Genomic DNA, 27,141 nt, shown 5'->3' with positions numbered 1-27,141 from the left:
TTCCTTTGTTGTTGTGCACACAGAAGTAACATGTCACTGCTTAAATAGATCAAAAAAGAGAGAGCCTGAATAAGAGAGGCCTTGCAGCAGTTTTCAGTGCTGTTCACAGGGAAAAGATATATCAGCCTCTTGTAGTTCATCTTCCTTAAGATCAGTTGTCACAATCTGTTACTCTGATCATTTTGCAACATGGCTAGGATGGGGCATTTGTACTTTTTTCCAAGAAATTCCTTGGTTTACCTGGTTTTCTTAAAGGAGATTTTAAGTATGATTTAACCTTTTCTTGATAACCTGGTAGTGTTGTTATTATATCTATTTATTATTATACATTGTGATAATAAAAGTTATCAGCTCTCATTTCATTTTACTTTTCTCTTTCATATAAAAACTGTAGTTGACCAAATACTGTTTTCTTTGCCATATTCCAATCAAGTACTGTATTTGGCAAAATTGACATAACTGGTGGGTTTAAAATTTTTGCATTTGAATAATGGAAAATATGTAATGAATATTTATGGAATGATAAGGATAGTTTTTCCCATCTAATGACAAAGAGTAGCAATTGTAAAATAACTAATTTTATATAAACTATCCACCCTTGATGAAATTCACCCTTTTGACTTTTTTCTTTCACTGTGTATATGGTATGAGTTCTGAGCCAAAGTTTACTTTAAAAAAAAAAAAAGATATACGTTTATTCCAACACTTGTTCCAGTTGTTAAAAAGACTATCCTGTTGCTGTTAAACTGTGTTGGCACCTTGGTAGAAAATCATTTGGCCATATAAGTATGAGATTATTTTGGACATTCCATTTCATTCCATTTTCTTTCTTGCTAATACCACACTTGCTTCATGACTAGAGCTTTTTATAGTAAATATAGTAAATCTTTATGATTTTTATAGTAAATCTTAAAATCGGTGTGAATTTTCCAAATTTGTTTTACTTTTTTTAAAAGTTGTTTATGCTATTTTTAAAAAATAATACATTATGATATGGAAGGATTTTATTTTTTGAATGGTAAGAATTTAAAATCTTTGAATTAGCTGCTAATTATTAATATCTTTATAGCCTACCTGATTATAAAAAGGTTAAATTTACTGGACTGACTTCACTATTAATTCATTTTTATTCATGTGCAAACATGGCATTACTTGTCCCTTTTTTCATTCTGTTCTACCATTATGAGATTTTTGTTTATTTTTTGAGGTTGTTTACTTCCTTGATCTGACAGCCAATGTTGATGTTCAATAATTATCTTGAAGAATTTCCAACATGGCAGGGAATAAATAGCCAACATGGCAGGGAATAAATAGCCCAGGGAACTTATACTCAGTATTTTGTAATAATGTATAAGGGAAACTAATCTGGATGATAATAATAATATATATATGTATGCGTAACTGAATCCCTTTACCATGCACCTGAAACTGATACAATGTTGTAAATCAGCTACAATTAAAAAAAAAAAAAAAAAAGAATTTCCAACAGAGTAAAATCCCTGCCCCTTTGATCTTAAGTTTTGGAAGATAACTATGGGAGAAGCAGACAGAAGAAACGAAGCCTTTTATTTATCTCATAATGTTTGATGGTGGATGCCTCATTTTTATCTGCTTCTATAAGGTATTCTGGTTTGATGCTGTGTATTTTTTTTCTCATCCATCTTGATCTCCAAGAAAACATTTTCTCTGATCAAAGGAAAAAATATATATTGTGGTTTGTAAAGACATAAAGTAGTTATTTGGCTGCTTATTTCAAGACAAATGGGTTATTAAAAGTAGTTAACTATTATTATCGTCTTTTGGTTTTTATTCAGATATAATGAATGGGCAGCAGTTCAGATGACTAAGATAATTGTGACACATTTAAGGTTTTCTACTTCTTAGTTGCAGTGAATACAGTAAAACTCAGAGTCATGATTTTCCTTATCTTGTTTATAAGTCATTCTTTTTTTGTCCATCCTTATAGGCTGAGAATTTTTCTAGATGTTGTCATAATTTTTCTGAATATTATTTCCTTAAAATGTGTTCATTCTTTTATAGTTTAATACATTTTTAAGATTGAACTAAAGTGACTGTCTTTTGGAAGAATTATATTTTTGCTCTCTCATCTTTAAGAAAGTCAATTTAAACTGAAGGACCCTTAGGAATAGGCAAGCTTTTAAGAGCTGAAAACTTCCTGGTCTAATTTAGACATTAAAAAATCAATGCCTTAGATTTTAGATTTTTGCCTTTTGTTTAATTTTCAGGATAATTGAAGTAAATCAGAATCAGAAGCAGGTGGAACAGGATATAAAAGTTGCCATATTTACATTGATGGTAGAAATAAATAAAAAAGGTAAAGCTTTACTGCATCAGCTTGAGGTAAGTTACTGTTAATGGGACAGAATGTGGTGATTATGTTAAGTGTTTTCTTATGTATTTGTGAATTTGGAATCACAGCCTTTTTCATATAATTGTTTTCATTTATGATTCAGTAATATTTTAGGCTCTACCTTGTAGCTGACAATTTATGACTTTAAAATACACTAGGAATGTCTTAATCCTTCTTGTTTACTTCAGAGCACAAAGCATAATGCTTTGCTTGAAGGAGGAGCTTAGTAAATGTTAAAACAAGTTGAACTGTTTTAGAGATTCATTGAACTGACAGCTTTGGGTCCCCAAAGCAGTGCAGCAAACTTTTTCAGTAAGTTACCCTAAGCTATATTTAAATCTCAAATATATACATTTAACCTTAGGAGAAATTAGATAAAAGGATGTGTCTCCTCCCCTCAACGGTCTTAATTGTGAAAGCAATACTCAGGGAGCGATGCTCAAGGCACTTAGGATAGTTTTTTCTCACTGCAGGTAAGAAAAATATTACTGTCTTAATCAGCTTTTTTACACACATAAAAGGTCAAGATCCAGAGTTAATGTTTGACTCAAATAATATGAAGCTACAACTTCTACATGGTATCTTAATGTAATAATAATTGCATGATATTTTGGTATTCTTTTAATATATTGGTACAAAAGGAATTTAAGAGTAGAGAAGCAAATTGAGAATAAAAGCATCCTAATGTTTGAAGATTTAAGGGGAAGAAAGCTCATAGAAATATGTTAGTTCAACCTCTTTATCTATAGTTGACAAAATTATAATGTCTTTGTCAGCAAGATCTCTTCCTCTTGGAAAAGCATGATCATTCCCGTGGTTTTTCAAACATACGGGAAGCTGAGACCAAAATTATTCTCTCTCCTTTTAGAAACAAATACGTAGTGAAAAAGTTTTCTAGCTGGGAGGAATCAAACCCCATTTGTAGTAACTGTCTTTTCAAGGTTCTAGGGTGCATTGGGGGGTTGTTGGTTTGTTTAGCTAGAAGCATTTAAACTATTTTAAAAGATGTCAGAGCTCTACTTAAAATCAGATGTCGCATCGATTTGCTTTCTCGGAGTGAATAGTGCACATATTACCATAGCTGTTTCCAAATTTCACTGTAAATCAGGGTTGCTTGTTTTTTTAAAAATCCAGGAAAGAACACAAGATGACCACGTCTTCAAATCTCTAAAAGTGAACCTGGTCATCAGTATTATTTTAAATCAACTTTATATGTTGACTTATAATTTTTACAACCACTTCTAAGTATTCTTGTCAGTCTTCATACCCTTTCTCCTGCTTCATAGGATCCTCCTCTAAGGCAAATTAATGTAATCAGTGTTTTCTAATAACTTGAAAAATTCAGCCAAATAGTTATTACTATAGAAAACAAAGACATTTGGGCTTCTGATTCTCAATTTGCAACATCTCTAAAAGTCAACAGAATTTCTATTCTTTCTAGAATGTCTCCAAAGAAACACTGGGTTTTGTGTGGTCAGAAAGAGCCTAGCAAATCATCTCTGAACTTAAGATTAGACACAACAAAGCCATCAATAGTCACTGCAGTGACTTAATTCAGTTTGGAGTCACTCAGTTGTGTCTAACTCTTTGCAACCCTATGGACTGTGTAGCCCACCAGGCTCCTCCATCCATGGAATTTTCCAGGCAAGAATACTGGAGTGAGTTGCCATTTCCTTCTCCAGGGGATCTTCCTGACCCAGGGATCAAACTCAGGTCCTCCACATTGCAGGCAAATTCTTTACCATCTGAGCCACCAGGGAAGCCTCTTAATTCAGTTTAGCATGTATGTATTTTCCAAATTTGAAACCAACTAGGGCCAAGATGTAGGTTCACTTTTTCTATTGAGAATATAATTCCATATTGGAGTATAGCAATTTTACTTAACATTTCTTAGAGCCAGTGGAAGGTCCTGTTTTCTCCTCCTTTCTGTACCAGGTAAAGGAGACCTTGGGGATAGAGACCTTTAAAATAGCCCACATTTAGTGGGGTTTTCTTCTACTCTGGACTGACCTATGTTCTTGCTTATGTACTTCCCTTGGAGAAATTCTGTAGTCTGCTTTTCTGTGACTTTTCTGAGAGTGCATTCGTTCCATTAGTCACGGTATCAGTTGGTTCATGGCAGTTTTCAATAGACAAAAATTATATGCTTTCCCCTTTTTTTCCTTACTACATACAAAGCATAAATGTTGTCTACCATGTGGCATGACTTGGCACAAAGTAGCTGCAATCAGGATAAGAGTGCCTGAAAGGAGAAATCATGTCTTTGAGTAAATCATGTGATCTGGTAGCTTTACTCGATTGCTGGGTGGTACACCTATTTTATTTTTTAGTATTGAATTTAATAGTCACTTGCTTTGTTAAAGGGCTTCCCAGGTGGCGCTAGTGGTAAAGAACCCGCCTGCCAATGCAGGAGACATAAGAGACATGGGTTTGATCCCTGAGTCAAGACCATCACCTGGAGGAGGGCATAGTAGCCCAACTCCAGTATTCCTGCCTGGAGAATCCCATGGCAGAGGAGCCTGGTGGGCTGTAGTCCATACGGTCACAAAGATAGCTAATCCATGGTTTTGTACCTTTATGGATACTGGAAGATGGATGAACAGAAACCTAAATCCCAGAATATGTAAAACCCAACCCAAGACCTTGGGCAGCACAGATGAGGTAGCATCAGGGGGCTGACTCTGACACTGGAGACATGATTTTTACTTCAATGAAAGTGATCTTTTGTACCTAGGGATAAGTGATAAGTTACTGTCACCTGGTTCTTAGAGGTGGTGGTTATTTTAATTTGGTAATCTGAAAATGACCATTAAAATGTGTTCAGTCGTTCAGTCGTGTCCAACTCTTTGCGACCGCATGAATCGCAGCACACCAGGCCTCCCTGTCCATCACCAGCTCCCTGAGTTCACTCAGACTCACATCCATCGAGTCAGTGATGCCATCCAGCCATCTCATCCTCTGTTGTCCCCTTCCCCTCCTGCCCCCAATCCCTCCCAGCATCAGAGTCTTTTCCAATGAGTCAACTCTTTGCATGAGGTGGCCAAAGTACTGGAGTTTCAGCTTTAGCATCATTCCTTCCAAAGAAATCCCAGGGCTGATCTCCTTCAGAATGGACTGGTTGGATCTCCTTGCAGTCCAAGGGACTCTCAAGAGTCTTCTCCAACACCACAGTTCAAAGGCATCAATTCTTCGGCGCTCAGCCTTCTTCACAGTCCAACTCTCACATCCATACATGACCACTGGAAAAACCATAGCCTTGACTAGACGGACCTTTGTTGGCAAAGTAATGTCTCTGCTTTTGAATATGCTATCTAGGTTGGTTATAACTTTCCTTCCAAGGAGTAAGCGTATTTTAATTTCACGGCTGCAGTCACCATCTGCAGTGATTTTGGAGCCCAAAAAAATAAAGCCTGACACTGTTTCCACTGTTTCCCCATCTATTTCCCATGAAGTGATGGGACCAGATGCCATGATCTTCGTTTTCTGAATGTTGAGCTTTAAGCCAATTTTTTCACTCTCCACTTTCACTTTCATCAAGAGGCTTTTTAATTCCTCTTCACTTTCTGCCATAAGGGTGGTGTCATCTGCATATCTGAGGTTATTGATACTTCTCCCGGCAGTCTTGATTCCAGCTTGTGCTTCTTCCAGTCCAGTGTTTCTCATGATGTACTCTGCGTATAAGCTAAATAAGCAGGGTGACAATATACAGCCTTGACATACTCCTTTTCCTATTTGGAACCAGTCTGTTGTTCCATGTCCAGTTCTAACTGTTGCCTCCTGACCTGCATACATATTTCTCAAGAGGCAGGTCAGGTGGTCTGGTATTCCCATCTCTTTAAGAATTTCCCACAGTTTATTGTGATCCACACAGTCAAAGGCTTTGGCATAGTCAGTAAAGCAGAAATAGATACTTTTCTGGAACTCTCTTGCTTTTTCCATGATCCAGCGGATGTTGGCAATTTGATCTCTGGTTCCTCTGCCTTTTCTAAAACCAGCTTGAACATCAGGAAGTAAAATGTGTTACATGCAGACCTAATTTTGAAACTTTTTTTCAGAGTCTTGCAAAAGATCATCGAATGAAACTTATGCAACAGCAGCAGGAAGTGGCTGGACTTTCTAAACAGTTGGAACATGTCATGCATTTTTCTAAATGGGCAGTTTCCAGTGGCAGCAGCACAGCATTACTTTATAGCAAGCGACTGGTAAGATCAACTGTGTGGTTTAATATAGAGAGATACAGTGGAGTTACTAGAATGCTCAAAATTTAGAAATGTTCGTTAATCTATACTTAAATGCTTTTTACCTTTTTCTAATTTTTATCAATCAAAATATTTTGCTTTTAAAAAATCTTTAAACTCCCATGATTTAGGTGCATCTTCAATTCATTCTGCCACTGTCACTTCTATTTTGTTCTTTTCCAAATTTCCCTTAGTGACAACTGAACTTAATACTAACAATAATGATAATGGTAAACATTTCTTGATAACCTGTAGTGTGCCAGGCACTTAATTCTAAGCACTTCATGAAATATTTTATTTAAACATTTACATCATTTTTATGAGATGGATGTACCTATCCACCCCCATTGTATGAGTGATGAAACCAAAGCACGAATTAACACGCATAAGACCACTCAAAATTCTAACTTGGACATCCGAACCCAGAGGCTTTGTTCCTCTTGTCAACACTACATTGTTTACCCTGTCAGTGATGTGTGGTGCTGGATATTTCAACCCCATTGCTACAGACAAGTGGCTGTCATTTGTCCAACTATTTTCAGAATAGTCTAGAACCTTGCTACTGAAAATGTGTTTACTGCATACTAATTACCTGAAGATTCTGGTCCAGTAGATGTGATCTGTAGTTCTAACAAGCTCCCAGGTGATGCTAATGCTGCTGGTCTGTAGACCACATCTTTAGTAGCAAGGACGTAGAAGACATTTAGCCGTGGGAGTCACACTATATAAGCATTCTTAAAAACTCCTGCTCTACTCATTTTAAAGATTCCACAGAGATTTATATTTTGAAATAAAATTATGACATCCAAATCTGTTTTCTGTTCACCTACTGTTTTGTGGAAGAAATTTTGTATGACTGTATTGAAATAAGGAAATGCATTTCAGGATAAACTTTTGTAAACTAGGTTCAAATATTGAGTGACTTACTAGAAAACTGATTTTAACTATTTCTAAAACTTTCTAATCATGAATTATATTCAACTCTTAAGATTTTTTCTTTTATAATTATCAATGATATGTTCTCTCAATCTTGAGCTGTTTTTTCTTTTTCTTTTTTTACCGCTTCATTAGTCTAATGAAAAACAGCTTTTATACAGTTCATACTTTTTCTGTTACTTATATTTTCCTATAAGTCAAACAAAACACAGATAAAGGAGAAAGTGAGAGAATTGTCCTCTTCTCTACTAGACCCATAATGAATATTTTTATTTGTACATAAGAAAACATATTTGCACAGATAGTCTCCTTATCAGTTTAATAATGTTTCTCTAATTTTATTCTACGATTTTGTTTGTGATTATAATAAAACAGTAAAGTTAGAGGATAGGATTACTTAATCTGCACAATGAGCTCTTGAAATAGAGAGGGAAACTGTTCTCTGTATTATACACAAGAGAAAATAGACACAAGGAAACATAAGGAACCAGTATTACCAGCTTCCTGACTCACTGAATTGTGGTGGGCCTTGCTGCATCACTGGCAGCAGATACAGCTAGTAAAATAATTTACCTGTGATGAATGTAGAGCTAAAGCTTGTGATTACTTGTAAACATTTAGAAGGATTTTTATCCTAAGAAAATTTGAAAGTCACTATATTATGCAACTCTGTCCTTTAGAGCTTCCATGCTTCGTAAATATAGACATGTTTTCTCAGGTTATCCCCCCCCCCCCCGGTTATTTTTTAAATAATGTCTTTTATATGCTTAAACATTAAAAAGAAATGTGTTACTGGCCTGAAATTTCAAGCTTAGCTTGAGATTCTTAGTTCTTTTTTTCTTTTTTTTTTTTTTGCAATAGGAGTTATACTCAGTAAAAGGCCAAACCCATTGGAATAGGAGAATCCTTTCAGAAGTCCAGTTTTAAATATATTTGAAAACATTTTCACAGTATTTCCCTAGGGTTCTTCTCTCATCTGTTAAACATTCAGTTTATCCTAACATTATTTAGAAGAAAGGTAAGAAATACTGACAGAAGAGACCAAGAGAGTATACTAGCAATAGGTATTTTTGTAATACTAGTGACTAAGAAACTGTTAGAGTATATAAGTAGTAAAGTAGTTAGAGTATATACATAGTAAAAGGAGATTCCACAAGCTTTTTTACTCCCTTTCCCTTGTCCGCCCATATAATTAACCTTCAAAGACCTTCTTTATGTTTCTTGAATATCTCATGCAGTTCCTTACTTTTAGTCCTCAGTGCTCAGAATAGATCATGTTCTTTCCCTGGATTACTGTTACCCTTCCTCAGGATGCTGTTTCTTTTTAGAGCCTACCGGGTTTAGTTTAGATTTGTCTTCCATTCCTTTTGGCAGCCTTCCATGATCAACAATGGGTTGGATTAACCTTCCCTGTGTTTACAAAGCCCTTATGCATATATCCATCATACTGTTACTTATTTTTATCTACTGTTGTTACATTTGCATATTTTTCTTTGCATTCGATTGTTTTCCCTTTTTTTAGATTGCACTGGGTTTCCAGTGCTCTGGGCTTGCTCTAGATGCAGTGAGCAGGGGCTCTTCTTTGTTGCAGTGTGTGGGCTTCTCCAGGCACGCAGGCTTCAGTAGTGTGGCACACAGGCTTAGTTGCTCCATGGCATTTGGGATCTTTCTGGACCAGGGATCAAACCCATGTCCGCCGCATTGGCAGGCAGATTTTTATCCACTGGACCACCAGAGAAGTCTGACTTTTTACTTCTTTAAGGGTAGAAATTTTATGTTACCCAGTGCTTGATATATAGGAGTTCAGTGAAAGATTGATGGTAAATAAGTAAGGTATTAGATAATATCAACTGTCAGAAGCTATAAATAAATATATATAAAACTTTGTTATATTTTACAGGATTAGAAACTCAAATACTAAATTTCTTTGTTTATTTTAACTTCAGTAGAAAGGAGGCAGTATACAGTATTGCCATCTCAAAAGCTATTCTGACATCTTTCATATTTTTTTTAATTTTGTCTTTTGCTTTTTGAACAGTAGCTAAGTTTTCAGTGTGAAACCTGAGTTTACTTAAGTTCAGATACATCTGAAGACATCAACAAATACATTTAATGACCCATTATTTATCTTTTACACTAGTCAAGGTTTATGACTCCTCAGAATTATCTCAAACGTGCATCAAGGGGTTCAATAAGTATAATGGTTTATATTCGAGATGGGTAATATAATTTGACAAGAGGTTTTATATATTTACATTGAATGTCAGTAAAATACAGCAGAAATTGTTATTTAAGATAAAGAACAGAGTTTGGCCAAATTTAGTATTACTTTTAGACCATGCCACAACCTAATTAGCAAATAGGTACTAGTTATCTGAGTTAAAAATAAATTCCATGTCTTCTAGTTTCTCATCAGCAAAAGAAGGAATTTACAGCATAGTACCTCAAAGGAAAAATATAGTGTTTCCAAGTGATTTGCCTCATAGTTCCTCTAATTAAAGCTGATTACCATCTAAGGAAGTGCTTAGGTTTCTGACTTAATTTGGGGGGGCAAAAAAGCTTTATTTTTCAAGTTCCAAACTAAAACTCATATATTTGAAGTGCTAAATTACTGTAGTATGCCAAAAAGGATTGTTAAAATAAGAATGATCAACTCTACTTCCTGGCATGGAGCCTTTAGCATGGTGACTATGAAGACACAGGGTAGTGAAGAGGGTTGGGGGACCACATAGAGGCAGCCCTAGCCAAAGGCATCAAGTGGTGAGTGGGGAACACAGAGGTAGTAAGCAGAGTGTCATTTGGATTTTGGTTACATTAAGCAACAGAGTATCAGTAAATGGACTGAGCAAGTAAGTAAATATATTGAGGGCAATGGCAGCCAAGTTTTGGTTTGTTTGTTTGCTTTTTCCTACTAGAGAAGATACTTAGAAATGTAGAAAAAAGAATAAAGCTATAAAGATCCCTAAGATAGAGGTATAATTATGAACTCAGTTTAATAAAGGTCCTTATAGTCAAAGCTATGGTTTTTCCAGTAGTCATGTATGGATGTGGGAGTTGGACCATAAAGAAGACTGAGTGCCAAAGGATTGAAGCTTTTGAACTGTGATGTTGGAAAAGACTCTTCAGAGTTCCTTGGACTGCAAGAAGATGAAACCAGTCAATTCTAAAGGAAATCAACCTTGAATATTCATTGGAAAGACTGGGGCTGAAGCTGAAACTCCAGTACTTTGGCCACCTGATGTGAAGATCTGACTCATTAGAAAAGACTCTGATGCTGGGAAAGACTGAAGGCAGGAGGAGAAGGGGACGACAGAGGAGATGGTTGGATAGTATCAGTGACTGAATGGCTGTGAGTTTGAACAAGCTCTGGCAGATGGTGAAGGACAGTGAAGCCCAGCGTGCTGCAATCAATGGGGTCACAAAGAGTCGGACTCAACTGAGTGACTGAACAACAGAGTTTTATGCATATACACAGATCTGGAAGTAATTATAGATGTATAAGTATGTATGTGTATGTATGTATGTTTGCTATACTCAGTAGCAATGAACCCACTGTCCTTCAGATGTGGGTTTCTAAATATCAAACAAAATGAGGGAAAGTGCAAGTTGTACCCAGAACATCTTGAACTGATGAAATGAGGAAGACTTGTCAAAAAGACCAGGATCCAGCCTAAGTGGGTCACCTTAGGCACACCCACAGATTTGAGGCTGAAGCTAAATAAACAGTGAGTTACAACACATTGGATTAAGTAGGAATAAATGAGCCCATGATAAGAAAAATAGGCAAATGACAAGGGAAGAATTTATGGTGAGAATATAAATAAGTAGAGAAAGAATAGTGAAAATAAAGAAGCACATTTGGTCACTGTCTTAGTGAAAGCGTTGGCTGCTTAGTTGTGTCCAGCTCTTTGACGCCATGGACTGTAGCCCGCCAGGCCCCTCTGCCTATCCTTGGGATTTCCCAGGCAAGAATATTGGAGTGGGTTACCACTCCCTTCTCCAGGCTAGCTTCCCAACTTAGGGGTTGAACCTTGGTCTCCCTCATTGCAGGCAGATTCTTTACTAGCTGAGCCACCCACTCACTGTCTTAGAGGAAATTCAAAAGGAGTTATCGCTGGGTACTAACGTAGTGAATTAGAGCATTGGTGAGGAATAGGGTTTTTGTATAACCCTAAAATACCTCTCTGCAAATATTGATCAGTTATAAACAGAGTGGTGAATTTACAGTAGAGAAACTGGGCAGCAGAATGACTAGGTGATGAAGATTAGTATCAGCAATGGTTGGACAGTTTATATCCTGCCTGAGCTTCTAAATATGATGCCCTGAGAAGTGCACATTATCACTTGTGTGGCTTTCCTGACAAGAATACTTTACCTATACCGGAGGAAATACACTCAAACCCAGGTTGAAAGTCATCCTACTGAGTGTAAAGCCTGAAATCATCAAAGACATACATGTCAGGGAAAGGCTGAAGAGACATGGCAACTGAATACAACCTATATTCCTAGTGAGCATCCTGGAAAGAGTCACTGTGGAAACAATTGGCATTAGAATGAAGTCTGGGTTGAGTGGTCATGTTGCAACAGAGTTGCTTTCTGAATTTGTACTTTGTTGCTTATGCTAGAGGATCTTTGATTTAGAATATAGACACTGGAGTGTTTAGAGGAGACAGAACCTGATGTCTTCAGCTTGCTCTCAGAAGGTTTGTAAAAAGACTGGTAATAGCAGTGTCTGTGCACAGGAACCCCTGAGTGAGCCCTGAAATAAATGTGCTTATTAACAGTTGGGAAATCTGAGTGAAGAGTTATTTTTACTTTTCTCCAGTTTTAAAATTACTTCAAAATAAATTATTCAATTTTAGAAAATGATAAGACATAAGGATTTTATAAAGGAAAAATTGGGGGCATCATTCTTTTGATTAGCATCTTATTGAGAATCTTCTATAGTGAGAATTGCTAAGATGCAAAGAATTAAGGAAGCAAGAAAAACTTAGGGAAAAGAGCATTGTGTTAAGTGCTGTTTGCCAGACACTGTGCCATGTACTCTACATTGTCCCAGAATAAATGTTTTTTTACTCAGAATTTAGTATAGCTATTCAACACTTATTGAATGCCTGTTTTATTTTTAAGGCAGTATTCTAAATACTAAGGGAACAGAAAACAAAGCAAAATATCTGCCCTTAAAAAGCTGCATTTTAGTAAAGAGAGATAGACAGTACCAAAACAAGTAAAATATATAGACCATTGCATGATGTTGAGTGCTGTAGGGAAAACAGTAAATTAAGGGAAGAATCTGGGCGCATTGGGGTAGGATTGTGGTTTCAGGTAGGGAATTCTAGCTAAAGAGGGTGATATTTGAGCAAACACCTGAAGAAGGTGACAAAGCAAGCCAGGCACGTACTCGCAGAGAATATTCAGGTAGAGAACAGGTACAGACGGCAAGTGAGAGACTGAGATGGGAGTTACTTGTGACATGGACAAGGAGGCCTAAGAGGAGCACAGTGAATGAACACGCAGTAGGAAGAGTAAGTACTGAGATACAAATTTGAGTTGTATAAATGATGAGAGTGGATGAGATCTCTAAAAGTATGTGGGTGTAGGAGAAGAGAGAGCAGTTGCAAGACCCCCTGGTGTGGGAGAGGAGGAGGAACCAACAAGGGAGACTGAGATGTGACACTGGGACTCACACCTATACTCAGTGACCTTAAAAAGTAGCAGCCGGTGAAATAAGGGGAAAACCATGAGACTGTAGTTTGCTAGAAGCCAAATGAAGAAAATGATTTACTTCCATGAAGGCCAAGTGATCACCTGTGTGAAAAGCTACTGAAAGCCTGAGGGGAGAAAATTGCTGAGTAGTGTCTTTGAATCGGCAAGGGTGTTGGGCCCTATTGCGCAAGTGTAATGGCTTCCCTGGTGGCTCAGATGGTAATGAATCTGCCTGCCTGCAATGTAGGAAACCCAGGTTTGATCCCTGGGCCGGAAATCCCCTGGAGAAGGAAATGGCGACCCACTCCAGTTTTCTTGCCTGGGAAATTCCACAGACAGAGGAGCCTGGTGGGCTGTAGTCCATGGGGTTGCAGAGAGTTGGACATGAATGAGCAACTAACACTTGCACTTGCATGAGTGCGTGATTCGCTTTAGCTGGAAGCCTGGCCCGTTAATCCACTGTGATAGGAGGGACCACCAGTACTGGTAGGTGGTGGAAGTTTGTGGAAGGTCTCTGATCGTTCCTGTTTGTTTTTTTTTAAGATGCTGGAGGTTTGGTAAGAGATAGTCATTTGAAATAGTCCTTTAGGAGAGTACGGACATGAAGGATCAGAGGAATGTCATATGATAGCCTGTCAACCTTAGTAAATAGGCTGTGTTTTTGAAGTCCGATCAGTCCCTTTACCAGTCCAATTACAGTCATTAGAAAAGATTTAACCAGTGTTGTTTATTGGTTGTAGTTTCAGAGAAAGATTGAGGAGAAAGAAGTGTGTGTAATTTGACATGTGAGAGAAAGGTGTTGAGGATATATGCAAGGAAATGATTATGAGGATTACTCCTGGGATTTAAGCTGGATAAGGAGAAATTGATGGATAGTGTTGGACATGAGTGAGCGACTAACACTTCACTTCAGAGGATATTGTAAGATTGGAAAGTAACATAAAGTCAAAGGACAGGAAAAATTTTAAAGAGCAAAAGTTCATAGGACCTTTAGGGTTTGTAGGATTATTGGGATCTGGGCACTAGAGGGAACAATCTGGAAAGAAAGTCATCTAATTGTATACTAAAATCATCCAGAATTTGTTGTTCAGTTGCTAGGTCATGTCTGACTATTTGTGACCCCATGGACTGCAGCACACCAGGTTTCTGTGACCTTCACTCTCTCTCACAGTTTGCTCTAACTCTTGTCCATTGATCGTGATACCATGCAAGTATCTCATCCTCTGTTGCCCCCTTCTCTTCCTGCCCTCAGTCTTTCCCAGCATCAGGGTCTGTTCCAATGAGTTGGCTCTTCATTTCAGGTGGCCAAAGTATTGGAGCTTCAGCATCAGTCCTTCCAATGAATATTCAGGGTTGATTTCCTTTAGGATTGACTGGTTTTAATCTTCTTGCAGTCTAAGTGACTCTCAAGAGTCTTCTCCAGCACCGTTGTTCAAAAGTATCAGTTCTTCAGTGCTCAGCCTTCTTTATGGTCCAATTCTCACATCCATACTTGACTACTGGAAAAACCATAACTTTGACTATGTGGACCTTTGTTGGCAAAGTGACGTCTCTGTTTTTTAATATGTGATCTAGGTTTGTCATAGCTTTTCTTCCAAGGAGCAAGCGTCTTTTAATTTCGTGGCTGCAGTCACTGTCCGCAGTGATTTTGGAGACAAGAAAATAAAGCCTTCCACCATTTCCAGTTTTTCATCTTCTATTTGCCATGAAGTAATGGGACCAAATGCCATGATCATAGTTTTTTGAATGTTGAGTTTTAAGCCAGCTTTTTCACTCTTTCACCTTCATCAAGAGGCTTTTTAGTTCCTCTTCACGTTCTGCCCTTAGAGTGGTATTATCTGCATATCTGAGGTTGTTGATATTTTTCCTAGCAGTCTTGATTCAAACTTGTGATTCCTTCAGTCTGGCATTTCACATGATGTATTCTGCATAGGAGTTAAATAAGCAGGGTGACAATGTACAGCCTTGATGTACTCCTTTCCCAATTATGAACCAGTCAGTTGCTCCATGACTGGTTGGAACTATTGCTGCTTATCCTGCATACAGGTTTCTCAGGAGAAACATAAGGTGGTCTGGTATTCCCATCTCCTTAAGAATTTTCCACAGTTCAAAGACTTTAGCAGAGTCAGTGAAGCATCAGTAGATGTTATTTTTGGAATTCCCTTGCTTTTTTTATGATCCAGCAGATGTTGGCAATTTGACCTCTGTTTCCTCTGCCTTTTCTAAATGCAGCTTGTACATCTGGAAGTTCTCGGTTCATGTACTGTTGAAGTCTAGCTTGAAGGATTTTGAGCATTGCCTTGCTAGCATGTGAAATGAGCACAGTTGTCTGGTAGTTTGAACATTCTTTGGCATTGCCTTTCTTTGTGATTGAAACAAAAACTGAGCTTTTCCAGTCCTGTGGCCCATCTAGGATTATGGCAGAAATAATATTGGAGATGGTGATCATGAGCCAAGAGCTGAACTCTTCAAAGACTGAGAGAGAATGACTGAGCATTCACTGCGGACTGCAGTGTGGAGGAGGGTGGGAGGTGGTGTGATGACTGAGATTCACAGCACAGGAGCAAGGAGAGCCATCCTACTAGCAGGCCTGGTTAAGGCTGTACTTCATATCCTGAGCAGATTCATTTGTATTTTCTGTAATCCATTAGCCCCCTAATCTCTACTCTGAATCCTTCTTTGAGAGAGTAAGTAAAATAAAAGCAGAATGTGATTTTACTTTACAAATATGTGGTTGGTACATCTGTGAAACTTCTGTAATTCAGTGAACTAACTTTAACCTGTCACTTTAGGATAGGTTTGTTTTGTGTTCAACAGTATAACTAATTGTACTTCTAATGCATTTTTGAAGGAAAACTGTGTTGTTTGTCTACTTTTTATAACTTACATATGAACACTTGTTTTGTGTTGGCATATATGTGATACAGAGAGCATTTTTTATGTATTTGTTGGGAACTTGATAAATTATTTGCCTAATAAAGACTTGGATGCTTAGTTGTCTCTCTGCTTTCTTCTAGATTACGTACCGGTTACGGCACCTCCTTCGAGCAAGGTGTGATGCTTCCCCAGTGACCAACAATACCATCCAGTTTCACTGTGATCCTAGTTTCTGGGCTCAAAATATAATCAATTTAGGTAGGCTGTTATGTAGATTTTCTCAAAGTGCCATTTGTTTCTGGAACTCTTAATGATTATGAGATTGTTGAAAATGTATTCCCTTCCACCCCCTAAATATGTTTATTATCTTATTTTAAAGACATGAATTTTTCCTGGTATTTCATTAGTGTGTGTATATGTGTGACGCATGCATGAATATAAACACACATATAAATATGTGGGTGATATGAAACATCCTTTTATTGACTCAGTGTCTAGACTTCTGGATTTAGGAGTTGTTTTTCTTCCTCAAGCAAGTAGAATCTTGCTTGTGCTGTTAGTGACATATTTATCAGAATAGCTATTAAAACTCTTGACATGTGTCTGCCATTAATATAGTACTTTTTAGAATGTTTTCTGTTAAAACAGTATTTCTCATACAATTCTTGGCTTACTCAGTCTTGAGACCCAGTTGTCAGGTACTAATGTTTCATTTATTTGCTTTTTCTTGCTAGGGAGGAATTCTCTCTCTCTGTTTTTGTTTTTTTGTTTTTTTTTTCTTTTATGTAATAATTAAATAATTTTTAACCTCCTAATTGAAGTGTATCATGCATATATATAACTGCCCAAATTTGAAGTACTAGAGTTATCAAAAAGGGGGACTTTCGGTGTCATTTGGTAACATCACATATCCTTGCAGGCAGTCCTTGTTACATTATGTACTAGTAAAAAAAAAATCTTCAATTTTTGCCTCCTTTCTTAATTTCTCACAGGGAAATTATAGAAACAAAAATAAGAATTTCATATACATTCTTCATTAACCACCTTTTGGCAGTTTTTGGGCTCATTGACTTTGTTTCAAAATCATCAAATAGGGTTGCTCTCTCATTCTCTAAGCTAGATTCTAGGTAAAAAAGAACTGGCTGGAAAGAGAGCCAGAGCTCTCAGAACACTCCAAGAAAGAAAGAAATAGGCTTACATAAATCTCATCCATACGTGAGAACAGAAAGAATGGTAATAAGGTGACCCTTTGAAGAAATGATAAGGTGACTCCTCAGCACAGTTCAGAAGTACATATTTATTGATTGATAAACATAGCCAGCAGCTAGAATCATACATATTCTCATCTATATAACTAAAAAGAAGCATCTTAATACAAAGCATGTATATAACTATCTCTTACCCTACTCTACCCTCTACCACATACGTAGCTATACAGAGAATCTATCACAGTTTTATATCCACAGAAACAGTCATGTCAACTTATATGTACTTATAAGCATATCACTTAAAACATAGTCCACATGATGTAGACATAGGTAAAATTAAGAAAATATGTAACTGTACGCACATGAGTGAATATAGTTTAGGTAAATCTGAATCAGCAAAAACAAAAACACCTCTTATTTGTGAGGAATTTGTAAAACAGTATCCTTTACTGTAGGACTTTCCAGAGCTGTCATATATAGCTCTATAAATTGTCATTTAAAGTGAGATTGACATTTTAAATCTTCTAAGAAGGATACAACTTTCCCAAACTTGTTTATTTATGGCTTCTGAGAAACATCTTATAGACGAGTACAAGGGAAAAGTAATGTCTTGGACGCGTATTCAGTTTAGTGTCTTTGTGACTTTGGATAAGTTGTTTGGTCTCTCTGAACCTTAGATCCCTTATCTGTATGAAGGATTTTAACAATACACATAGATCTCCTGTCATGGTACCTAATATGGAGTAAGTATTTAATGAATGATAACCATATCTTTAAGGATGCCTATGCTTAGTAAATCAGAAATCAGACTTTTAACTGAGTCTCTGCTATTGAAGAAATCAAGCTTTGCCCTACTCTTGGACCAGACCTGTAAGAGGTACCCTTAATCTCTTTTTTAACAGTGTAGTTATAAAGCATGGTGTTCGCCATCAGAGAACTAACATAGTTTGCACCGTGAAGGTGTAAAGAACCAGCTGTTGTTGTCATTCAATTGCTAAGTCACAGAGAGATAACTGAATCAGAAATACTCTGTGGTATTGTTCTCACATCCAGTGTCAGGTTTGCGTGTTTTGTTTTGATTATACAACAGCAGTTCTCACAGTGTAGTCTGAAGCTCCTTCAGGTGATAATAGGTCTCCCTTTTCCAAGTACATACCCATATATGGCTGGGTTTTCTGCGTGTATTTCTATTTAAACAATATATTAGATAATGCAGAAACAGTTATGAGAGTTCAGCTATTAAGCCAGACATTTAAAGAGATGTTTGAAAATATAAAATAGTGCCATTCATCACTAAACTTTTTTGAAAATAAAAATAAGGTGTTTTTTTTTTCCATAAAAATATGTTACTTTGGGTTGTCACTTTTAAATGAATTAGTATGGAAAAATGTTTTTTTAATTCTCATTTCTAGTTTTGAATATGGTAGATTTTGTTTGATAGACCCTACATAAACAGAAACTCTTAGGAGTTTCTATCGTTAACCATGTAAAGGGTTCCTAAGACAAAAAGAAGTTCCTTGGAAATCCTGAAAATGAGCAAAGATAGCCTTTTACAAAATATGGTATGTTACTATCAGAAAATCTTTAGAACTTAACTTTTTCTCTTTGATTAGGTTCTTTAGTAATTGAAGATAAAGAGAGTCAACCACAAATGCCTAAGCAGAATCCTGTCGTGGAACAGAATTCACAGCCACCAGGTGGTTTATCTTCAAACCAGTTATCCAAGTTTCCAACCCAGATCAGCCTAGCTCAGTTACGACTCCAGCATATGCAGCAACAGGTAATGGCTCAGAGGCAACAGGTGCAACGGAGGCCAGCACCTGTGGGTTTACCAAACCCTAGAATGCAGGGGCCCATCCAGCAACCTTCCATCTCTCACCAGGTAAATTTGGAAGCAGGCCTGTCCTAACTTAGATAACTATAGTACAGTTATATTCAGCAGCTCCTAAAATAACCAAGGTGTCCTTCCTCCATGATTTAAATGTATGAATTTATAAAAATTTGTCACATCAAGGGTCCCTAATTTAACTCTAGTTCTTAGCCCTTCTGAAAAAGAAATTAATGGTTTATTCAGCTGGGACATCTATTCTTATCTGCTCTTTGTCGTCTTTATAACAGAGGATAAGTGATTGCATTCCTGAATAACCCATGCATATGATTGATGGGAAAGTTGTGTACCTGTAACTCATAATCGTTACATTAGTGCTTCAGGATGACTGATGCTTCAGGTATCTGTCCTCTGTGAAGATGCAGAGTTTAGAAAACCCACTGCATCTGGAAACTAGGACAGAATGAAATAGAAAAGGGTAAGGGGGTGGTTTGTTAGAAGTCTGCCTTTTTCAAAGTTTATTTCTGAGCAAATGTTCCAGGCACCATTCTTTTTTTTTTTTTTTTTTTCAGTTTTGTCATCTTTTTATTTGTATTATTTCTTAATTCATAACAAAGATTTCAGTCACTGGTGGAGAAATGGGAAAAGCATGTGTTTATTTTCTACTTGTCCCTCTAAAGGGTTTGAAGAACATATGCATGTAAATTCTACTTGTGATGTAGAGTGGGTGGAAGAGTCTACACATGTGTTCATATAGTCATAAACTCAACAGTACTAACAATACAGTAACAAGTTCACAGCATGACTCATGATCCTGTGGATTAATTACCGTACATTAGTTAAGAACAGTTGCAATATTAGTATACATTTCTGCTGTTGTTATAGAAGCTTCTATCCACTCCATTTAAGAGCAAGTCGTTTTTTTTCCCTCATGCACCATTCTTACTTTAATGCACAAAAATTGTCTCGTTATTTTCAGTTCCTTTTATTTATTAATTTATACTCCCTGTTTCTCAGAATTTGAACTGATTTACAGTAAGTGACTCAAATGAAATGGCACAGGGATTAATAAGTATTAGTAATGTTCAAAGCATGCAGAACTAGACTAAGAATTCTCATTATGCTTAAGAACAGGACTTAGCTCAGTTTTTGATCAACCAAACAAAAAAAGAATCAGGAATAATATCTATTACTTGATTAAAAGGAAACATCATTAGAGGAGAAATTTTTTACCAGTGTTTTTTTTTTTAGCACTAAGAGGAATGTATACATAATGCAGTTCTTTTATGAAAAAGCAATTAAATGGCATAATAGCGTGTTTTGGTAGCAGTTATTCAAGACAGATGATCTTCACAGGAGACTTGCTTCAACCCTGAATAAGACTTATGGGCCTATGAATCCTGATTTTGTTAAATTGCTTCTGTGTAGGCCTGAGGTGATTTTATTTGTGATTTATGGCTGTCTGGTAATTTGATTAACAAGATATGTCAAATCCAAGAGAATATTAATTAGTATGACCAGTTCATTATTGCTCTCGAACTTTGTTTTAACCCAGGTTTTTAAAGGAAGTAAATAGCAAGCAATTTAAGAGGTCTTTGTTTGGTGAGTGTTCTGTGGGAAAAAAATGTATACACTTTCGATCCCAGGAGTGCCACTGGCAGAGTTGAAATTTTGTTAAGAAAATGGAGAAATTCTTTTGTCACTCCCCTCCCAGACTGCAGAGTAACATATTGCAGATAGACTGCAGAGCACCCAAATTGTTTTAGACATATATTTGACGAGGAAAAGAGAAAATATTTACTTACTGAGTGACTAGTGCTAAGCATTTACATGATTGATATTTATCTTAAGTATCTGAAAGATGGTAAAGTGATTTTTATTACTTTATTAACCTGAAACAGGATAAATCCATCATTTGCATTAATTCCCTTTTCATTAAAAAGTGAGGAACTGAGGCAGTTACTAGATTCTGTGTGACTCAGTCACATTCTCAGAAACAGCTATTTATAGAAGCAGTAACCAAACAGAGGTGACCTTGATAGAGCCTTTAGCCTGCTTATCTCAGAAATTTATGTTTGATCTTATTATTTCTTTCTGTGGTATACTGCTGTATGATTGTATATAATGTACAATCTTTATTATACAGCCTAATTTTCCCACATATCAACACATTTGACCCTTGAACAATTAATTCAGGGGTTTGAAGCACTGACCCTCCATATAGTTGAAAATTCACATATGACTTATAGTCAGCCACCCCCCGCCACTCGCCATGGTTCCTCCACATCCACTGCTCTGCGTCTGAGGATTCAACTAAACACAGATTGTGCACTACTGAAGTATTCACTATTGAAAAAAATCCTTGTCTAAGTGGACCTGCACAGTCTAAACCTGTGTTGTTAGGATATCAGCTGTAATTTTCTCATCTTTATGTCATTACTTTGCACACTGCTCTTTTTCTGTCTCCTCTCAGTGACCCCTGAGCCCTCTTCTAGTACTCTCATCTCTCATTTTTATCTTCTCTCTACCAAATATCTGCTCCTACATTTTTCACTCATCAGTTTTTTCCCTCTTCTTTAAACTTTTACACTGCCCTGCTTACCTGCTTTCTTAGTTCTCTAGCAGTTTATTTGCATGTACATCTGGTAAAATATCTGTTTGTAGACAGGTGTATATGTGTGCCTCTTTGTCATGCTCTACCTCTAGCCTGAAGACACAGGTCAATTTAAAGGCCTGCTCTAAAAATCGCTTACACAGGAGTTCCCTGTTTCTTCTTTCTCTGAAAGTAGCCATGTAATCTGAATGATTAAAGAGCTGGGTGATACAGAGATAGACTACATAGTTATATGACTGTGTGGTACAAACTAATAAACACTCTGCATCTCTTTATTGAGTGGTGTACAGTATACTCTGTCGTACTGCAGTGGACAGCTCGAAGTTTGTTAAATCTGAGTCTGTTATTGTATACCTTATGGTTCTCACTCCTGGGCCAGATTTACTATTCTGCAGAGATACTCTCATTTATATGTATATACTAATTTTCCTAAACAGTGAGTGGATTTTAGAAGGACATCTGCTATCCTTCATGGTTATACTGACCTAGAGTAAAATTACCACCTATAATAATGAAAGTATTTACAGTGAGGGTGAGGATAATGATGAATATATGTCACTTTACTTAAGCTCTCAATTATTTCTCTATTCTCTCCCTTTTTTCCTTCTTGCAAGTTAATTCCATTTAATTAAAATAGCACTGGTTTTGCTATTTCTTTTATGTTCATAACCAGTTTCTAGTCCTGTTCTTTCAAGTTACTTTTCCTGTCATGGGGTTCTTAGAAATTAACTCAGTCAACGATAACAGTTTAGGGAGGAGATAAAAATCAATCACCTTAGATCTTTCTACACTGGGCTTCCTTGATGGGAGAGTGGACATCCAGTTCCATACTGATTTCTCACAGGAGTATAGTACTCTGGCATCAAATGTCACTTCCCCCCCCCGCCCCAGAATGTCATTTCTTGACTGAATCAATATATAAATCCCAGTCAGGGCAGGAGTAGGCAAAAGTTTTAACTGCTTTTGTTCTCCCTTAAAGATCATTTTGAGTGCTTTTCCACTTTTTAAAAAATAGTCTTTTGGATGAATTTAGAAGTTTTCCACTATACTTCCCAAATTATTTTTTGTTTGTTTCTGTGATATAAAACCCTTCCAGTGAAAAACTTTAATAGAAGAATCAAAAAGAATTGCTATGGCTTCAGCCTTCTGTAAAATTTTGGCATTTTCTCTTTTTCTCATATTTTTCTATTCTTCATCCACAGAATTTCCTTTGATCTTGAAATAGTGTCTAAGTCTACTTTTCATTAGGTCTGTAATTGCTGGTCACTCTTGTAAGTTACTAAGTGTGAACCCAGTGCCAGCTAATTTGCAGGAGAGGAGTAACAGAAGACCTTTACCCAGAAAAGGAGATAAATTCCAAAAATGAGAGAAAAGAAAACAAAAAGAGGGCAGGGCTACACTTTATAGCTGTCCACCTTAAGATGTTGCTACTTCAGCTTTATAAATTCATTTATTTGTCCCCCCTTTGAATATGGGGGTTAATAGTTCCCTTTCTGAGAAGTTCTGGTCATATACAGTTAAGATAGCCTGAAAATAAGTATTTACTTTGCAATAATTTGCCAACCTTTTGTGGAACCTTGGTAACCAAGGTTACCTTTTTTGTGGAACACTGGTGTCAGTTTCTAAGGATAGCATTTGTGAGCAAACTAAGCTTGTCCTTACCCTGACCTGTAATCAACCAACACTGTCCTTGAAGGGTTTCCTTTCAAAATCTGTTTTCTTTTAGAGAAACTCATCCTCTAAACTGTAATTAGTACCTCAACCCCCAGTTAAACACCAGAACATGTTTGACTAATGAAATGGCAGACTAGTGTTGGATTAAAACCATAGTGCTGCCTTTAATGAGTTGCGTGACCTTTTTTCTGGTTATCCCAGCTTTTTAATGTTTACTGTCCTGATTTGTAAAATGGTGGGGGTAGGGGAGTAATAAAGAGCCTCTTGATGAAAGTGAAAGAGGAGAGTGAAAAAGTTGGCTTAAAGCTCAACATTCAGAAAACTGAGATCATGGCATCTGGTCCCATCACTTCATGGCAAATGGATGGGGAAACAGTGGAAACAGTGACAGACTTTATTTTTTTGGGCTCCAAAATCACTGCAGATGGTGACTGCAGCCATGAAATTAAAAGACACATAGTCCTTGGAAGGAAAGTTATGACCAACCTAGACAACATATTAAAAAGCAGAGACATTACTTTGCCAACAAAGGTCCATCTATTCAAAGCTATGGTTTTTCCAATAGTCATGTATGGATGTGAGAGTTGAACTATAAAGAAAGCTGAGCGCTGAAGAATTGATGCTTTTGAACTGTGGTGTTGGACAAGACTCTTGAGAGTCCCTTGGACTGCAAGGAGATCCAACCAGTCCATCCTAAAGGAAATCAGTCCTGAATATTCATTGGAAGGACTGATGCTGATGCTCAAACTCCAGTACTTTGGCCACCTGATGCAAAGAACTGACTTATTTGAAAAGACCCTGATGCTGGGAAAGATTGAAGGCGGGAGAAGGGGATGACAGAGGATGAGATGGTTGGATGGCATCACTGACTCAATGGACATGGGTGTGGGTGGATTCCGGGAGTTGGTGATGGACAGGGAGGACTGGTGTGCTGCAGTTCATGGGGTCGCAAAGAGTCGGACATGACTGAGCAACTGAACTGACTGAGGGAAGTAATAATAAGATAACATATAAAACGCCATTCACAATGCCTGGCATGTAGTTTGATCTCAGTAAGATCTAAAATTCACTCATTTTTAAATGTTGTTAATATCGTGTGTTTTCATTATTAATATCTGCATAGAGTACAGACCTTAGAGGTCTACAGACCTTAGAGCCAGAGAACTTGAGTTCAAATCTTAGCTCCATTCCTTCCTATCTTTGCTAATCTTGGACAAGTTTCCTTTTCTGTAAAACAGAGATAATCCCTGCCTCAGAGGAGGATCTTTGTGAAAATTAAATGAGTTAACACATGTAAAGCATTTTAACTAGTACTGGACATGTGATAACTACTCAGTAACTATCAGTAATTATTATTCTATTATTTTAGATTTTAAGAGGGCAATTCTTTGCAGAAGATAGTCATCGGGGACTTAGGGAATCCCTATTTCCCAATGTGGTCTAGATTTAACTCGGATTGGAAAATCCTCTCCCAAGGGTCTTTTCCTAGTAAAACTTCCTTACTTTAAATGCTTGTTCACATTCTGGGCAGCTGTCCCCTCCCCCCATACCCTTATTGTAATATTAATAAATGATTCATCTGTGGCAGAATTGTTTTCTTTCTATAAAAGTTATAAAATAGAGTTCTCTGTAATTCGTCTTTCAGGAGCTGACTGCCACTGAATTGATACAATGTCTTTTTTCCAGCAACCTCCTCCACGTTTGATAAATTTTCAGAATCATAGCCCCAAGCCCAATGGACCAGTTCTCCCTCCTCATCATCAACAGCTAAGATACCCATCAAACCAGAATACGCCACGACAAGCAATGAAGCCCAACCCCTTGCAGATGGCTTTCTTGGCTCAACAAGCCATAAAACAGGTATGTGTGTTTACTTCTCCACAGGTGCTTGTATTTCTCTCTGCTTCCAAATCATATTGAATTTATGGATAGAGCCAATAGTGATGAAGAACAAGAGTAAGCTGTTTTGTTTTTTTTAGTAAATGTGAATTACAGTTTTTTACATACAGACCTAAAGAGAGAAAGCTAGGAGAAAGGATCTTGATGCTTTGTAATTAACAAGAAAAAAATCAAGCTACTTATACAGAAGTAAAGGCCCAGAATAATCAGTGAGTCATGGGTATGAATTTTTCAGTATTAATGTGTGTAGCTTTTAGGTGAGTATGAAAGTATTCTAACAAATACAGATGGCATACCTCAAAAGAGACCAATCAATGAATCTTCATAGTGTTTCAAGGAGACTTCTTGGAAACAAACTTAGTATCACACAGTTTGAATATGAAGTATTAAACAGTATTTATACATATATATACCTGTATATAAGACTATATTGTATTCAGTATTAAACAGGATACAGTATATATACACTTGATAAAGCTTAATATTTAAGGTTATACATTAAATTTCAGAAAGTTTAATATTTATATTCGTAATGTTTTCAGGTAATATGTTTTTTTTAGGAATTACTGTTTTAAAAAGCTAAAGTTCTCCCAGCACTTTGTCTTCTCCAAGTACTTGTGTCAGGTCTTTCCAGCTTACAACCAGCAGTTTGATTTTAGTTTAATTTTTTTTGCCAAGACCAAAATAAAGAATATGATCTTATTCCCCATAATTCTGTAACATTCATTTTAATCAAATGATTTTAAAGTAATATTCTAAAAGTACACATGCTGTGTCTTTGTGTTTTTATAATTACTTTGATATAAATTTTCTAAAATGACATTTTAATTATTTTCAATAAAATTTATACCTATCTCTCTTTCATCATTAGAGATGAGGTGAAGAGAGACCAAGCTACAGTTAGATCTTAAATTCTGATTATTTTCCTAATACTTTTGTGGCCTTGTACAAGTTTACTCTCTTAAATCTCATTTGCCCCTACTATAAAATGAGTTCGTAACTTGCAGAGTTGTGCTGAGACTTAGATGGTAGTGTGTATAACAGCACCTAGCACATTCTGGGTACTCATATTTATCTACCTCATAGCTATGTAATATGGGTTTGATCCCTGATTTGGACGATCTCACATGCGCTGGAGCAACTAGGCCTGCACACCACAACTGTTAAGCCTGTGCCCTAGAGCCCAGGAGCCACAACTACTGAGCCTCTGTATATGTAGAATTTCACTTGTTTATTTTTGGCTGTGCTGAGTCTTCATTGCTGCTCGGGCTTTTCTCTCAGTGTGGACAGAGGGCTACTATCTAACTGCAGGGCATGGGCTTCTCGTTTCAGTGGCTTCTCTTGTTGTGGAGCACAGGCTCCAGGGCAGGTGGGCTCAGTAGTTGTGGCTCCTGGGCTCTGGAGCACAGGCTTAATAGTTGTGGTGCACAGGCTTAGTTGCTCCACGGCGTGTGAGATCTTCCCAAATCAGGGATCAAACCCGTATCTCCTGCACTGGCAGGCAGATTCTTTACCACTGAGACACTAAGGAAGCCCTCTGTTTATTATTTTTAATGGATAGACACACACTCTAAGAATGTTTTTAAAAATGTTTTCTAGTCAAAAGTCTAAACATGAATAAATGAACAAACTAGGAGGAAAATATAGTGGAGAGTTTGTTTTAATAGAATCGCTTAAATTATACTGGTACAATGGAAATGCTTTCTGGTTATTAAGAAAAGGCAGTAATCTATATATGATCTTCTAAGTATATATGGGGAGAAACATCGAATTTTTGTGTGTGTGTTTTT

General features: G+C 36.9%; 1 protein-coding gene across 2 annotated transcripts in view; it reads left to right on the top strand.

Annotated features, from left to right (window-relative positions):
• The window catches only part of TRIM24 (tripartite motif containing 24), a 117,136-nt gene that overhangs the window by 67,202 nt on the left and 22,793 nt on the right, over nucleotides 1-27,141 (top strand). The window contains exons 6-10 of one of the 2 annotated variants that reach the window (XM_070369207.1): nucleotides 2,247-2,361; nucleotides 6,427-6,573; nucleotides 16,269-16,386; nucleotides 18,950-19,116; nucleotides 25,139-25,312. In XM_070369207.1, the coding sequence (XP_070225308.1) occupies nucleotides 2,247-2,361; nucleotides 6,427-6,573; nucleotides 16,269-16,386; nucleotides 18,950-19,116; nucleotides 25,139-25,312 (721 nt within the window). Of the gene's footprint in view, nucleotides 1-2,246; nucleotides 2,362-6,426; nucleotides 6,574-16,268; nucleotides 16,387-18,949; nucleotides 19,219-25,138; nucleotides 25,313-27,141 lie in introns of both variants that reach the window. The other variant, XM_070369206.1, reaches the window with a different exon arrangement.

Source organism: Bos mutus, chromosome 4 (genome assembly GCF_027580195.1).
Source record: "Bos mutus isolate GX-2022 chromosome 4, NWIPB_WYAK_1.1, whole genome shotgun sequence".
NCBI classification, from domain to species: Eukaryota; Metazoa; Chordata; class Mammalia; order Artiodactyla; family Bovidae; genus Bos; species Bos mutus.
This window is presented reverse-complemented; position numbering and strand designations above follow the sequence as displayed.